Source organism: Dendrobates tinctorius, unplaced genomic scaffold (genome assembly GCF_039654945.1).
Source record: "Dendrobates tinctorius isolate UK_male_01 unplaced genomic scaffold, ASM3965494v1 ptg000103l, whole genome shotgun sequence".
Taxonomy (NCBI): Eukaryota; Metazoa; Chordata; class Amphibia; order Anura; family Dendrobatidae; genus Dendrobates; species Dendrobates tinctorius.
Window position 1 is genome coordinate 30,333,741 of NW_027361771.1, and position 14,900 is coordinate 30,348,640.

The following is a 14,900-nucleotide window of genomic DNA, read 5'->3' on the forward strand; positions in this document are numbered from 1 at the left end:
GTGACCAATCTTGACTGGCCCAGCCAGAGCCCTGACCTAAACCCAATTGATCATGTCTGGAGAGACCTGAAAATTGCTGTCTACCAACGTTCACCATCCTACCTGACGGAACTGGAGAGGATCTGCAAGGAAGAATGGCAGAGGATCCCCAAATCCAGGTGTGAAAAACTTGTTGCATCATTCCCAAGAAGACTCATGGCTTTACTAGCTCAAAAGGATGCTTCTACTCAATACTGAGCAAAGGGTCTGAATACTAATGACCATGTGATATTTCAGTTTTTCTTTTTTAATAAATTTGCAAAAATTTCTACATTTCTGAGGGGTTTTAGTCAAGAGTGTACATTAATGAGAAAAAAATAAACTTTTTTTGCATTTACCAAATGGCTGCAATGAAACAAAGAGTGAAAAATTTAAAGGGGTCTGAATACTTACCATACCCACTGTATACACATATTAGGTATCGCCGCGTTCAGAATCACCCAATCTATGCAAAAAAGAATTAACCTGATGATTGCTAAACGGCGTAGTGAGAAAAAAATTCAAAATGTCAGAATTGCGTTTATTTGGTGGCCGCTATATTGCAATAAAATGCAATAACGGGCGATCAAAAGATCGTATTTACACCAAAATGTTATCAATAAAAATGTCACCTCGCGTGCAAACAATAAGCCATCACCCAGTCCAAGATCACGAAAAATGGAGACGCTACAGGTCTCAGAAAATGTCGCCATTTTTTTTTTTCTACAATGTTTGTATTTTTTTTCGCCACTTAAATAAAAAAAGAACCTAGTCATGTTTGGTGTCTATGAACTCGTAATAACCTGGAGAATCATAATGGCAGGTCAATTTTAGCATTTAGTGAACATGGTAAAAAAGAAAAAAAAAACAACTGTGGGATTGAACTTTTTTGCAATTTCACCGCACTTGGAAATTTTTTTCCCCATTTTCCAGTACATGATATGTTAAAACCAATGGTGTCATTCAAAAGTACAACACAAGCCCTCACATGGTCATTTTGACCGAAAAATAAAAAAGTTACGGCTCTGGGAAGAAGGGGAGCAAAAAAACGAAAAAGCAAAAAAACAATAATACCTCCAGTCATGAAGGGGTTAATATACTTTTTTGAGGGTGATAGACTTCATTTAATGACAAGTATCCAAACTCTGGATCAGGAGATCATTAATGTAGGCAGATGTGAATGCAATTTATATAGGGCTGATTGATTATCAGAATTGTGCCATAGGCACAAAGATTCGGCAAGACTCGCATATCTGGTTTTATCGGCAACATGTCAAATAGATGTGGCATTTTTTTAAGAGTTGAACATGCAGTATATACTACACTGTTCTATCTTTAGCTAACTTAACAAATGTATGTTGAGATGAGCTTTGTCACACCACTGCGCTGTTGAGCTATTGGCTATTCTGTATGGCTTATAGTCTTTCTTTGATGTATCATCTTGTCAACTGCCCGTTTTCACCCATAGAACTTTTTACTGTTTTGCACATGATGAACATAAAAAAAGCAAAAAAGATGGACCCTGTTCTAATCTGCATTTTTCATTTTCATTGTTCTGGTCCCCTAACGGAAAATGACTGCAGTCCTGGATCTGTCCCATGAAAGACACCAGTAGTGTATGACAGACATCATCGGCTATAATTGGGTCCTTCGGGTTTCTGTGCTGTTTGTCCTGACAAAATTGTGCAACATACTGCATCTTAGAGAAGGTCACAGACAGAAACAGGTGCAAATCGTTGCAATAAGACAATAAGAATAGTAAAAAATTACTTGCAGAGATAAATCCATGTATTTTTTTATCTGATTTTCAGGGCGTCAAGAAAGTTATTTGCGACAGAACTACTACCCCATCATTTACAGATACGTCTATGCAGCAGCTTTCATCTGAACAGGTACTAGGATTTTTATTAAACCTCTACTTAGTTTTCATAAGCTATATTTTGTTACTCTTCTGACATAAGCCATATAATATGACTGCCCTGACGTAAACGATATATTGTGACTAGTGCTGAGCATTCCGATACTGCAAATATCGGGTATCGGCCAATATTCACTGTATCGGAATTCCGATACCGAGTACCGATATTTTTTCGATATCGAATACCAGAATCGGAAGTTCCCATAATGCAATGAGCCACTGTTGTGGCTGTGATTGGCTGCTGAAATGATGACAGTGTAGTATATATGTAGTATATATGTAGCATGTATGTAGTATGTATGTATGTATGTTGTATGAATGTAGTATATATGTAGCATGTATGTAGTATGTAGTATGTATGTATGTTGTATGAATGTAGTATACATGTAGTATGTATGTAGTGTATATGTATGTTGTATGAATGTAGTATATATGTAGCATGTATGTAGTATATATGTATGTGGTATGAATGTAGTATATATGTAGTATGTATGTAGTATATATGTATGTGGTATGAATGTAGTATATATGTAGCATGTATGTAGTATGTTGTATGAATGTAGTATATATGTAGTATGTATGTAGTATGTATGTATGTTGTATGAATGTAGTATATATGTAGCATGTATGTAGTATGTAGTATGTATGTATGTATGTTGTATGAATGTAGTATATATGTAGCATGTATGTAGTATGTATGTTGTATGAATGTAGTATATATGTAGTATGCATGTAGTATATATGTATGTGGTATGAATGTAGTATATATGTAGTATGTATGTATGTTGTATGAATGTAGTGTATATGTAGCATGTATATAGTATGTAGTATGTATGTATGTTGTATGAATGTAGTATATGTGTAGTATGTATGTAGTAAATATGTATGTTGTATGAATGTAGTATATATGTAGCATGTATGTAGTATGTATGTATGTTGTATGAATGTAGTATATATGTAGTATGTATGTAGTATGTTTTTTTTTTTTGTTTTTTTTACATTCAACACATTAGCCGGATGATGGGACTACTACTGTCCCATCATTGGCTAATGTGTCAATCACTGTCATTGTAGCAGGCATCGCCCGATGGGACTTGTAGTCCCATCGGGCGATGCCTGCACACACACAAGACCCACGGCAGGCCCGCACAGACCCCCGGCAGCCGGCACAAGCCCCCGGCAGCCGGCACAGACCACTGACAGCCGGCACAGGCCCCCGAGAGGCCCGTACAGACCACCGGCAGCCGGCACAGGCCCCCGACAGGCCTGTACAGACCCCCGAGAGGCCCGTACAGACCACCGGCAGCCGGCACAGGCCCCCGACAGTCGGCACAGACGCCCGAGAGGCCCGTACAGACCACCGGCAGCCGGCACATACCCCCGAGAGGCCCGTACAGACCACCGGCAGCCGGCACAGGCCCCCGACAGTCGGCACAGACCCCCGAGAGGCCGCACAGACCCCGTCCACACACACAGACACGCACAGTGTCTGCCCACGCACCGCCCACACTCTTCACCCCTCCCGAACAGGATGTACAAGGCAAGAAAGGGTTTTTTTTAATTCCGATATTTCTGTCCCATTGACTTGAATGGGACTTCCGGTATCGGAATCGGCGATACCGATACTTTTTGGGGTATCGGGCCGATCCAATCCGATCCGATATTTCTGAATATCGGATGGTATCGCTCAACACTAATTGTGACTCATCTGATATAAACCATACAGTACATTGTGACTCTCATGACATAAGCCATATTTTGTGACTTTAGTGATATGAGCCATATAATGTGACTCTCCTGGCATAAGTCTTATGTTGTGACTCTCGTGGTATAAGCCATATATTGTGTCTCTCATGACATAGGACATATAATGTGACTCTCCTGACATAAGCCTTGGGTCCTGGGTTCAAATCCCACCAAGCACAACATCTGCAGGAGTTTGTATGTTCTCCCTGTGTTTGCGTGGGTTTCCTCCGGGTTGTCCGTTTTACTCCCACACTGCAAAGACATACTGATAGTGAATTTAGATTGTGAGCCCCAATGGAGACAGTGATGATAATGTATGAAAAGCGCTGTGGAATAAGATAGCGCTATATAAGCAAAGCATATAAGCAAAAGCATAATAAATAAAAATAAATCTTCTGAGATAAGCCATATATTGGGACTCTCCTGACATAAGCCATATCATGTAATCTTGTTACTGAATGCTACTGCATCCAAATGTTTTCTGTTCTGTAGATCGGTAAACTGTACAGTGAACTGGATATGGTGAAAATGAATTTGAGAGTCATGTCAGAAATCTTGATTGAGAACACCCCGGGAGCAGAGTTACAGCAAGACATGGAGCTCTTGCAGGTATCTTCTCATTTATAATTAGTGATCAGGATGGCCTATTGTCTGTGGTTCAACAGTTTCTGCATTATTGCACTAGTAGAGGAAACTAACCACACTTGTATTGTTTATTGCTTTATTATTATTATCTTTTCTTTAAGCACCAGGGCACTGTACATATGAAAAAAGTGCAAACAGGGCTCATAACACATAACATACATTATATATTCATATTATCTACAACAAAATTGTACAATTAGTGTAAAGGTCGGCCAGGGCAGTAGTCGTGACTAAGGTGGTTGGGCATTGTATACCCTGGCCTTCCCTTACAGGAAAACGGTACCTTCTATCTGGCATGGCACGGTCTGTACTCACTTTGCTGTCCTGTCAGCGCCTTCCTTGCTGCGCTGGCAAGCTGCTACTCCTGGTTTCCAATGAAATGTCACAGTTCAGGACAACTCTCAACTGAATCATTTTATTTACCTCTGGACACAGCATATCCACGTAGTTTCCAGCATTTCCTTAACAAGAAACACGTCACACTTCATCTTTCCTTTCTCTGTTTCTTACGTCACTAAGGGTATGTGCACACGTTGCGGATTCTACTATGGATTTTTCCACACAAAATCCGCATCTCTTGGCAGAAAATGTTTTTGATGCGTTTTTGCCGCAGATTTGATGCGGTTTTTAATTGCGGTTTTGCCTGCGGATTTGTATGCGTTTTTGTAAGCTAAATAAAGATGTGTTATTTAACAAAAAAAAAAAAGAAAAGATTTGTGATGTCATTTCTGTCCAACCTCTGTCCAACCTACATTTGTCCAATCCACACTCCATTACACACACAGATAGATAGATAGATATATCCATATATCTATATCTATCCATAGGTATATCCAAAGATATTTCTATAGATATTTCCATAGACATATCCATGTTTATTAATGAACAATATTTTTGTTTTAAAAAGAAAAAAAAATTACGTCGGCTCCCGAGCAATTTTCTGCGCCATAGGGGGAAAGCCAACAGCCAGGGGCCAATATTTGTAGCCTGGGAAGGGGGTAATACCCATGGCCCCTTCCCAGGCTATGAATATCAGTCCGCAGCTGTCTGTATAGCCTTTACTGGCTATTAAAATAGGGTGACCCCCCCCCAAAAAAATGATGTGGGGTTCCCCTATATTTTATAGCCAGAAAGGCTGCGGGCTGATATTCATAGCCTAGGAAGGGGACATGGATATTGCCCCCCCGGCTACAAATACCAGCCCGCAGTCGCCCCAAAAATGGCGCTTCTGTAAGACGTGCCAATTCCAGGACTTAGCCCCTCTCTTCCCACTCCCGTGTAGCGGTGGGATATGGGGTAATAAGGGGTTAATGTCACCTTGCTATTGTAAGGTCCCATAAAGCCCGGTTAATAATGGAGAGGTGTCAATAAGACGCCTATCCATTATTAATCTTTTAGTTTTAAAGGGTTAAGAAAACCACACACATAAGAATAAAGTATTTTAATAAAATAAAACACAACACCGTCTTCATATTTTTATTGCACATCCAGATCCAAGCAACGCCCTCGGTCTCCTATAATAAAAAGTAAAGAAATAAACCAACCGTATACTCCCTGTCCGACGCAGTCCAATTAATAACGAGTGTCCCACGATGATCTCCCCTGTAGAAAAGTGACATCAGATGATGTCACTGCTCTATAGGGCCTCCCAGTGATGAACTGACAGGAGACAATGCCTCCTGAAGTGCAGCACTAAGTTACCTGAGTTCAGGATCTTACTCTATATACACAGTGGAGGATTACCTCTGCCTGTCATTTCATCACTGGAGCCCCTGTAGAGTGGTCGCATCAGCTGATGCGGCTGCTCTACACGGGAGATTGTCGTGGGACCCTCGTTATTAATTGGACTACGTCGGAAAGGTAAGTATAGGTTGGTTTATTATTTTATTTTTATTAAAGGAAAAGGGGGGCATCGGGGAATTAGGTGATTGGTAGGTATGTAATCTGTTATGTGTTGTATGTTATATGTATGTTCTGTATGTTATATGTTGTATGTTATGTATGTTTTTTTTTTTTGCATTCAACACATTAGCCGGATGATGGGACTACTATTGTCCCATCATTGGCTAATGTGTCACTCACTGTCAGTGTAGTAGGCATACACATGCGCACACACACACAGACCCCCCGCAGACACCCCGCAGAGCCCCGGCAGACCCCCGTAAGACCCTGAAAACCCCCGCACAGCCCCGCAGACCCCTGCAAGACCCCGGCAGAGCCACGGGCAGCCCGATGACCCCCTGCAAAACCCAAGCAGACCCCCGCAAGACCCCAGCAGACCCCCAGACAGACTGATGACCTCCCGCCAGACCCCGGCAGACCCCCGCAAGACCCCAGCAGACCCCCGGACAGCTTGATGACCACCTGCAAGACCCCAGCAACCCCTGCACAGCACCGCAGACCCCACACACACACACACATAGGCCCATACACACACACAGTCACCGTCCACACATCAAACACGCACACAGTCACCACCCACACTCCGCCCACACTCTTCCCCCCTCCCGATCTGCAGCGTTTCATCCGCAGCAAAACCGCAGATCTTTTTTAGAACTGCGGTTTTGCTGTGGATATGCCCGACTCAATGCAAGTCAATGGGTGCAGAAATGCTGCAGATCTGCACAAAGAATTGACGTGCTGTGGAAATGAACCCGCAGCGTTTCCGCGCAGATTTTTCTGCAGCATGTGCACAGCATTTTTCAATTTACATAGGCTATAATGCTACTGTACAACACAGGAGATTCTGCCACTGCGGATTTGCGGTAGAATCAGCAACATGTGCACATACCCTAAGTGTTTCCGCAGGATGGACTGTCTCAGACTGCCCCTCAGTATCCTCCTTGTCAAACGTTACCACGGTGAAGCACTCTCCCGTCCGTTTTGCCCCGGACATCAGAGACTCAGCCCACGAAGTTATACGCCACATTATGGAGTGACCTGCCCGTACACTTTTACGGTGACCAATGTGCCTTCTCTACTTCTTTCTTTCTTCTTTTTACATGGGAAACTGCTGTACTCTCTCCCTTCCAGTGTACCATGGATGGCTGGGCACACTCTTAAACGTTGAGGGGTTATGAGGCAGCTCGGGCATATAGCCCTTCCAGGGCACTACGGGGTCTGGCCCCTGACTCACTAAAACAGGAAAACCTTTCTGACTTATTCCCCCGTGAACACCTCCTACAATTAACTCCTATATGTCCTACAGTGTACCTAACATGTAATGGACTCAGTGCCCCCATCTAGTGACTATAATACAGACTGCACTGTCCCTATCACATACATGTTACAACACATTATACATGGGTAATACAAGAAAATCAGTATAAATACATTATAGACATATACACAGTAAAAAAGGATAAATCTCCAACCCCTTACATCAGTATGAAGCTTCTCATACATAGAGCTGTTTTGCTGTTTTTTTCTGAATAGTTGGGTTTCTGGATGCTTTTGAATGTTTCAAATGTGAGTTTTAGTGTAGCAAGTTCTAGAGTATAAGGGATTGTAAGCCCCTATACACATTAGACTAATGTTGACCAACAGTCTATCTGTATTGGAGCCCTGGACAATTGATTGTTGGGAGAGTTAACTATTCTGCATGTCCAATTTCAAACTACAGATCCTTTTTGTTCTCTTTGAAATAAGCCACCATCAGACATGCCTGGAAGAGAACACAGGAGTGTTCAGCCTAGCGAGTGCACATGTGTATGGGAAAGAATGCAGAGTTAACGGTTGTCCAAACGATCAACCCAAACCATTGCACATGTTACGGTTCTGCAGCACAGGACTAGGGTAGGAGGGGGGAAAACTGACCCTGCACTGCGACTAGGCTGATATCCTATGATGGAGTGGGCGACCCATTCCTTGCAAATAGACCCACCGACGATCCAGGGTTAATCTCAAGCAAAGACCTATAGCTAGGGGGAAGGGGGTCCCTGAAAGATCTATGGACTGGATACAAAAACAGGTCACCGCCTAATAGAAAACAAAGAGAAGGCTGCAGAAACAAACTGAAAACAGAAACTAAGACTAGCAGAACCAGAGGTCCCAGCACTGCACTAATTAAACACACAGAAAGCAAAGCTCCAAGACAGAACTCAAGCGGATTAACACTGTTGTCCAGCAAGGAATGGGAGAGAGGTGTTGGTTAATAAAGGGTGATACAATCACCTGACCGAAGACAAGCCCAGCACCAGGGGAGAAAGACCAGCAGCCAGAACACTACAAGAAAATGGCAGATAGTCACAAACTGAACAGATTCTAACAGTACAGCCATCTAAGGCCGGGATCACAGTACCGTGTTTGATGCGAGAAACTCGCACGAGTCTCTCTCATCAACACCCAGCACTGCCGCCGGCACTCAGGACCGGAGCTGCAGCTGCATAGAAATACAAGCAGCCGCCGCTCCGGCCCTGAGTGCCGGCGGCAGTGCCGGGTGTTGATGCGAGAGACTGGTGCGAGTTTCTCGCGTTAAACACAGTACTGTGATCCTGGCCTAATGTGTATAAAGGGCATTAAAGTTGGCTGTACTGTATGAGGAATTAGCAAGAGCAGACCAAAAAAGAAGGTTGCAGGAGAAAATTATTAATTCTGTATCTGGGTTTAAATAAACCAAGACTTGAATTGCACCCACATTGGGGTTCTTCATTTGAGAATATGGATGCTGAGTCTGCCCTGGTCCTTTCTGCTCTTCATTTTGGATACGGAGGTAGGAAAAAAAATCTCACAACACCTTATCAATCAGCTACACCTCCATTCGCCTTATGTGGAGATAGAACATGGACAGCTTGGTAAGTCATTGTTAGTATTTTAAACTCAATTCTCTGGCTAATGGATATCCTGCGAGTGGATTTACAAGGCGGAGTGGCAAAGTAGTAATAAGGGGATAAGTAGATTAACCAGGCAGTGAAGTTGAGGTTGGATTGGAGGGGTGCAATAGTGTAAAAGTGTGAACTGGAAGGTCACTAAGAACAATGTTGCAGTAATCTAGGCAAGAAATGCTTAGGGAATGCACTACAATTTGTGATGTTTTGAAGTTAAACAAAGAACAAACTTAAGGAAAGTTCTCAGTTGGAGGCGGCGAGAGGAGGAATGGTATAGTATAAAATATATATAGAGTATAGAATAGTATAATGCACCACATAGTCCTCTGAATATCTTAATGCCCTCCCCATCATCCTCCATACAATATAATGGGCCCCATATTACCTATTATATAGTATAATGGACTTCCTATAGTCCTCCATATAGTATAATGCACTCCCCATATATAGTCCTCCATATAGTAAAATGCACCCACATAGCCCTCCAAATAGTATAATGCAATTCCCCATAGTCCTCTATATAGTATAATGCACCCCAGAGTATGCCATATAGTATAATACACACCCCATAGTCCTTCATATAGTATATGCACCCCCATAGTTCTCTATATAGTATTATGCACTCCCAGTAGTCTTCCATATTGTATAATGCACCCCCATAGTCTTCTATATAGCATAATGCACCCCAGAGTATGCCATATAGTATAATACACACCCCATAGTCATCCATATAGTATTATGCACCCCCATAGTTCTTCATATAGTTTAATGCACTCCCCATAATCCTCCATATAGTGTAATGCACTCCATAATCCTCCATATACTGTATTGCACCATCCATAGTCCGCCATAAAGTACAATGCACCCCATAGTCCTTAATATAGTATAATGCACTCCCCATAGTCTTCCATATAGTATAGTGCACTGTGATCTGCCGGATCGCTGTAGTGTTTGCTCAGCTATCTATACGTCACAAATCAATGTAAGTCTGTGAGAGCCAGACGAGGCCCTCATAGATTTAGACTGAGAGCTTGTGACCATTACCTCTGACTTCAGGTCAGTAGAAGCAATCACAAGATGGTGGTGGCAGGAACAGCTGAAGACAGCGACTGCTCAGCTCAGTATAATCCTAGGGTCAGAGAACATAGATATGTGGCACCACTCCAGCATTGAAATTAAAAAAAATGCTGTTAAAGCTTGTAGTCATGTACTGTGCAAGTGTATATGAAAAATTTGTTGTGTTTTATCCCTTTAAAGGGACCCTGTTATGTCCAAAAATACCACTTACCTTTACCTGCAGTAATAATATAAGTTAAAATAATGTTAGGCTGCGTTACTGGAGCAGCAGGTACAGGGAGAAAGTGAACTTATTTCCTCCCTGTAGCCACTTGCTTGCAGTCATTGGGGAGCGTGCTGTAAACACTCCCGGGACTTTGATTGGCTGCCTGCTTTGCACACACAATCTGCACACATACAATGCAAAACAGGTTGTCACTCAAAGTGCCAAGGAGTGATTACAACCTCATTCTCTGTGTAGTGGGCGGTGATTGTAACCACTCCCTGCACTGCCCCTATGAATGGAAGCGAGTAACCGCACCGAAGATACAATATCATCTTTTTCCTCCAGCCGTTGTTCTAGTAAAGCAGGCAGCCATGATTTTAACGCCATAGGATGTGAATTAACCCTTTATCTGGAGATAGTATTTTTGGATGTGGCAGGTTCCCTTTAAATAAACTCTTCTCTCCCACATCTATCCCTTTCTGTAACCTTTGATGTTCAGCAACCCACTTGCTTATTTGAAATTCCTCCGGTTTCATCCTTTTATCCTATAGTCTATATTTCACCCTCCTCCTACTTCTCACTTCCTAGGTTGCTTTTCCCTCTGCAGACACATTTTTTATCTCTTGTGAATGCAGTCTTCACTGTAACAATGTGGGAAGCTCATTCTCTTATTAGCACCTAGCCCGGCATTACCTCCTGTCCGCTCACATATAGTCTAGATCAATGGTAGTCGCACTGCTTTGTCAGCTTACACAAGTCGCTCTCACTTCTGGGCCTCCGGCTCTACAAATGAGAATGTAGGATTGGAATTCATATCAGAGGCTGCAATTTACACTACCTGCATTGTCAGCAGTGAAGCCTTCCCATTGTCACCCCATACAGTATTTACTTTGACATCCTCCAACAAAGAAATCTCTATGTTACTATCATGTCGCTTATTAAAGCCTGATCTCTACTGATATCTAACAGGAGCTGGAAAAAGTTTGCCGGGAAATGCAAGCCAGGATCTTACAGCTTTTAGAAATAGTACAAAATGAGGATGTAATCATTGAACTGGTGCAAGTCAATGATGACTTGAATAACATTTTCCTGAGACACACAAGGTAACTCGTTCAAATTTGTATTATTTTTCCTTCCGACAGCTGAGAGCGTTATCACTACCGTGTGATTAAAATGGTTTAAGATTTATTTTGTAAACTTGCACTTTGTTGTCTCATATTTAGCCCAAAGATTTTGTGATTTTTGGCGTTTCTAAGCCAATCCCGGCCAGCATCACCAAAACAGGCGGAGCTTGGGTGAGGCGGGGCATAGTAAGGGCCGCCCAGCACTTTAGTGCCGTAAATTATGCCAGAAATGTACTCCAGACCCTTCAGTCACAGTTTTAAGATGTGTGGAATTTATTAAGAGGCATGTGCCTTTTAATGAATTAGGCACATCTTACTCCACAGGTGCCTTCTATAAAGAAGCACTCCTCCTCCTCCCATCAAAGTTTTTATCCCCTTAATATATTGCAGTCATCATATTTTATAGCACTGTGTACTTACAATTGCTCCTTTTACCTTTCTACCCAGCTAATTCTCTTTTAAAATTAGGTCTATGACATCACATGATTAATAACTGACTAGCTGAATCCTTCTGAGCTTTATTTAGAGACAGGAGGTCTATCTATCCAATATGAGTCATGAGTCGCTGCAAAAGTCCCTGGCAGGGAGGAGGACGGAGCCTCTGGGCCAGGAACGGAAGAGGGGAATGATAAATGCAGGGACAAAGGGCTTCCTGTTTCTACATAGAGTAGAGAAAAGAGAAGAATTAGCTGGGTAGAAAGGCAAAATAAGCAATTGTAAGCACACAGTGCCATATAATATGCTGACTGCAATATAGTAAGAGGATAATAAATTTGATGGGAGGAGTGCCTCTATAAGATTAGCGTGCAAAATGCCAGTCTTAATAAATCAGGCACATACGGTCTATTTTTTTCTTACTTTACTAGGGTACTGGAGTACCATTGCGCCAAAAAATTTTTGCCATTTCATAAAAGTTGCAAATAATGAATTATCAAGAAGTTCACAAAAATGACGAAGACTGGAAAAAAACTAGAATAAACATTGTGCAAAAACCCATTGTAGAAATGCCTGAAATCACAATCATTTTCTTAAAAAAAGTTACAAAAAGAACTATGAATTGGAGCCTTAGACACGTATACTACAGTCCAAATACATCAACCACCATGAAGTAATGTGCTAAATCTGGAGAATTTGAAGACTGTCCAGTATGAGTTTAGAATGACTAAATATTGGACAGTTTTAATAAGTATGTTTCAGAGATCTGTTAAAAAATGCTCCAGTATTGTTATTTTATGGGGAATGCAAGTATTTTTTTCTAGAGATACCTAAAGAAAATTGCAAATGTTCTTATGATTGGTGAGTGGGCTTAACCATCTGTTGCACTATATCTCCCAATTTATTATTTATACCAACCAAAAGAATACAATGGATAAAAAATATCCTATTCAGATCTAATGTACATTGCTGTATTTTGATACCTATTTGTCTGTTATAGTGAGTCTGTCAGCACAAAATGACTGTTCTAACCTACTTGCTTTTCGAAGCCACCCTCTTCTTTGATCATCAGTTTTGGCATTACAGGGGACAGAGAAGGGCAGAGATAGATGGAAAACAAGTAGCTCCTGTGCTTGGTTTAAACAATCATTATGTGCCGACAGACTTCCTTTGAATGGCGAAGCAATGGAATGACCTGAAAGGGAGAAGATACAGATTAGATATTAGAAAAAAACATTTTATTGATGTGTGAAACAGACTGCCACTAGAGGTAGAGAGTTTTCCTGCAATGGAGGTCTTCAAACAGAGGCTGGATAGACATCTGTCTGGGATGATTTTGTGAATCCTGCATTGAGCAGGGATTTAGACACGATGACTCAGGAGGTCTCTTCCAACGTTAACCTTCTATGATTCTATGAGTCTGTTTGTAGATTTATTCCTACTAAATCAATAACCACAGTCGGTACTGAACTTAATGACAAGTGAAAACATACTAAGGCTATGTGCACACGTTGCGGATTCCGCTGCGGTTTTTTCCGCGCGGAAACACAGGTAAAACCGCAGGTAAAGTGACCTGCGGTTTTCCTGCGGTTTGGTCTGCGGTTTTGCCCTGCGGTTTCACACCTCTACTATGGTAGAGATATGAAACCGCTGCGGAAACCGCACAAACAATTGACATGCTGCGGTTTGTAAACCGCAGCAAATTCGCGCGGAAAAAACCGCACCGTCAGCACAGCGTTTTTGAAACCCCATAGGGTTTCATTGTACTGTACTTGGTCAGCGGAACTGCTGCGTTTCCGCAGGGGCAAAACCGCTGCGGAAACGCAGCAGAAACCGCACCGTGTGCACACAGCCTTAGGCCCTGATTCATTAAGAGCAGCGATTTCACTGGGGCATGTTGGAGTCAGACAATCCTGATACATCCGTGGCATGCACCTCCGTAGGCCTCACCACAAATTTTACACCTGCTCATTTTGGCAGAGCGGGTTAAAACACCAAACGCCAAAATTCTCACAATTTTTGCAACATTTCAAAGAAATTTAAGGCAAAATTCTACCAAAATTGCTTTGAATAATCGGTGGCATTGTTTTAAGAAAAATAAGCCTAGAGAGAAGTTCTATTTAGCTGTTGTCTCCAAACTTTCCCAAACTCCTTCCTTTGGTCTTGACTGTCAGCACCAGCAATGTGCTTTGTCGTTATGTCCAGCACTGGTACCATTTATCAATGCCAAGAGTTTGGGACGGGCCACTGGGCACCAGTCATCTAATATATGCTATTCAGGAAAGCAAAAAAGAACATTTGAACCCCGGGCTATTGCAGAGTTTTATCTGGCACTGAGAATTAGGGATGCCAAAGCCCATACCCTCACCGATACTATTTTCTGATATGTTTCTGTGTCAGTAATACAGATAGAAATGTCTGCACACATACTGAAAATTAATTTCTAGATGCTGTTTTCACTTCGATACAAGTTAGATTTTGTCTTGTATCCTCACTCCTGATAAACCATCAAGCTCCAACCATCTCACCTAATAATTCATACATTGGTATCTTGTGACATAAATTAGTTATGCTGTAATTAGTTGCATATTTTTATCTTTAATATAATGTCCGCTTTTGCACGTTTTAGGTTCTTACGCAATAGAAATAACCAGATGACGAAAAACCATCAAGATCAAAATGTGGTAAGGCAGTTACATTACTGTATTAGTCTGCTCTAGTGATGAGCGAGTATACTCATTGCTTGGGTTTTCCCGAGCATGCTCGGGTGTCCTCCGAGTATTTCGGCGTGCTCGGAGATTTAGTTTTCATCGCCTCAGCTGCATAATTTGTGACTTGTAGACAGGCTGAATACATGTCGGAATTCCCTAACAAACAGGCATTCCACACATGTATTGAGCCTGTAC

At 42.0% G+C, this 14,900-nt stretch overlaps 1 protein-coding gene across 5 annotated transcripts in view; it reads left to right on the plus strand.

Annotated features, from left to right (window-relative positions):
• TOM1L1 (target of myb1 like 1 membrane trafficking protein) overlaps positions 1–14,900 on the plus strand; it is a 164,877-nt gene that overhangs the window by 102,895 nt on the left and 47,082 nt on the right. For all 5 annotated transcript variants that reach the window (XM_073588168.1, XM_073588167.1, XM_073588170.1 and 2 more), the window contains 4 exons: positions 1,830–1,910; positions 4,175–4,291; positions 11,405–11,538; positions 14,624–14,678. In XM_073588168.1, the coding sequence (XP_073444269.1) occupies positions 1,830–1,910; positions 4,175–4,291; positions 11,405–11,538; positions 14,624–14,678 (387 nt within the window). The remainder of the gene's footprint in view (positions 1–1,829; positions 1,911–4,174; positions 4,292–11,404; positions 11,539–14,623; positions 14,679–14,900) is intronic.